The sequence below is a fragment of the Cupressus sempervirens genome, chromosome 10 (genome assembly GCF_028749045.1).
Source record: "Cupressus sempervirens isolate cs-2001-9-10 chromosome 10, ASM2874904v1, whole genome shotgun sequence".
Classification (NCBI taxonomy): domain Eukaryota; kingdom Viridiplantae; phylum Streptophyta; class Pinopsida; order Cupressales; family Cupressaceae; genus Cupressus; species Cupressus sempervirens.
Window position 1 is genome coordinate 645,414,738 of NC_143127.1, and position 1,407 is coordinate 645,416,144.

General features: G+C 35.8%; 1 protein-coding gene across 1 annotated transcript; it reads left to right on the forward strand.

The window, feature by feature from the left end:
- The first annotated feature begins 598 nt into the window (after positions 1–598).
- On the forward strand, positions 599–1,091 carry LOC149535480 (WUSCHEL-related homeobox 2-like). The gene is made up of 2 exons (XM_089806140.1): positions 599–686; positions 805–1,091. Exons 1-2 carry the CDS (start codon positions 599–601, stop codon positions 1,089–1,091), a joined length of 375 nt encoding a protein of 124 aa, XP_089662266.1.
- The last annotated feature ends 316 nt before the right edge of the window (positions 1,092–1,407 follow it).

Sequence of the window (1,407 nt, forward strand, 5' to 3'; positions counted from 1 at the left end):
ATTTTATAAATTTCTATTAGTTTATTTTCATCCACTTTTTCAAATTTCAGATTTTCTTTTGTAATATTGTCACGATGTTAGATGTTGTGTACATGATTTTAGGAGAAAAACTGGTTATAAGAATAAAGATTTTTCAAACTACTTTTTAATAGATTGTCTCCATACCTCTTTCAAATTTCAAACTCGCTAACAGCTGTCTTGAATAACTAGATTTAAAAATGAGTGTTGCTATCCAGTCACAAATTTTGTTTTCTATATACTACCCTTTACAAGTTTTACCATTAAAAAAACTACTAAATATTCCATTCATATAACTCAGAAAATTCTCAGCTCCATAGCGGTTGTCCACAAAATAAGGTGGAACGGTAAAAAAATTCATTTCCAATGAAATTAGAATACCATATGTTCACTAGTCGCGCTTGACAAGCCCACTCACTCCTTTAACGAATTAACCCTAATTTGTTCCAGTCTGTTCTATTTATCTATATATAAAGCCTCTCTAGTGTTGTTTCTTCTCTTTTTGAAGAAGGCGCAGTTTACCGTGAGCTTCTGTCTCTTACATTCTTTGTTTTTTCGGTTCTTACGATTTGAGATTAAAATGGGTTCCAGGAGCAATTGGCCGAATCTGTTCAAAGTGAACCCTTCACCTTCAACAAAACCTACCGAAAAGGCATCTTCTGGTGAAGGTTATGAATCCTCCTCTCACGCTACTCGGACGCAAAATTATTCTTTTTCAGACCCCATGACTAGTTTTACCCAACATATTAACCTTTCTTTTTTTTTTTATCCTTGTATTTTTGTCAGGAACATGGCCTCCTCGAGCAACGCAGGAAAATAACCGCGTGAAGCCAAGATGGTATCCCGTTGAACAACAAAAGGAGATATTGGAAAAGCTTTTCAAATCAGGAATGGAAAGGCCAAATATAGAGGAGATGGGGAGAATAACCACAATGCTCCAAGCATATGGACATGTTGAAGAGCGCAATATATTCTATTGGTTTCAGAAGAGACGAACGAGAGAAAGGAGAAAACAAAAGCAAGATTCTCAATGTAATTCGAAGCCCAACAGTGAAGATGTTTCTGCACCTTGAATGCCTTTAACCAACGGATGAATACAATGTGTTGTGCTCGCTACCATAACGCCTTGGTAACAGTGGCAGCAATCCCAAATGACAGCTCTACAGTTCATACTGGTATGCACTATATCAGATTGAGTTTTAGGATTAAGTTATCTCTAGAGTAAAATGTGACTATAGGGTAACAAACAGAGATATCTTACTATTCTCTTATTAGAGGATGTTACTCCTTATCCTTGTGAAACATTGTTTGCAGAAAATGGTGATAGTAATCAGAATACTCCTCCATTAACTATATTCATCAACGGCATTGCATTTGATGCCTCCATTT

Coding starts and splice junctions, on each gene's coding strand:
- LOC149535480 (XM_089806140.1), top strand. CDS start 599: ATGGGTTCCAGGAGCAATTGGCCGAATCTGTTCAAAGTGAACCCTTCA. Junction 687..804: donor AAAGGCATCTTCTGGTGAAG/GTTATGAATCCT, acceptor TATTTTTGTCAG/GAACATGGCCTCCTCGAGCA.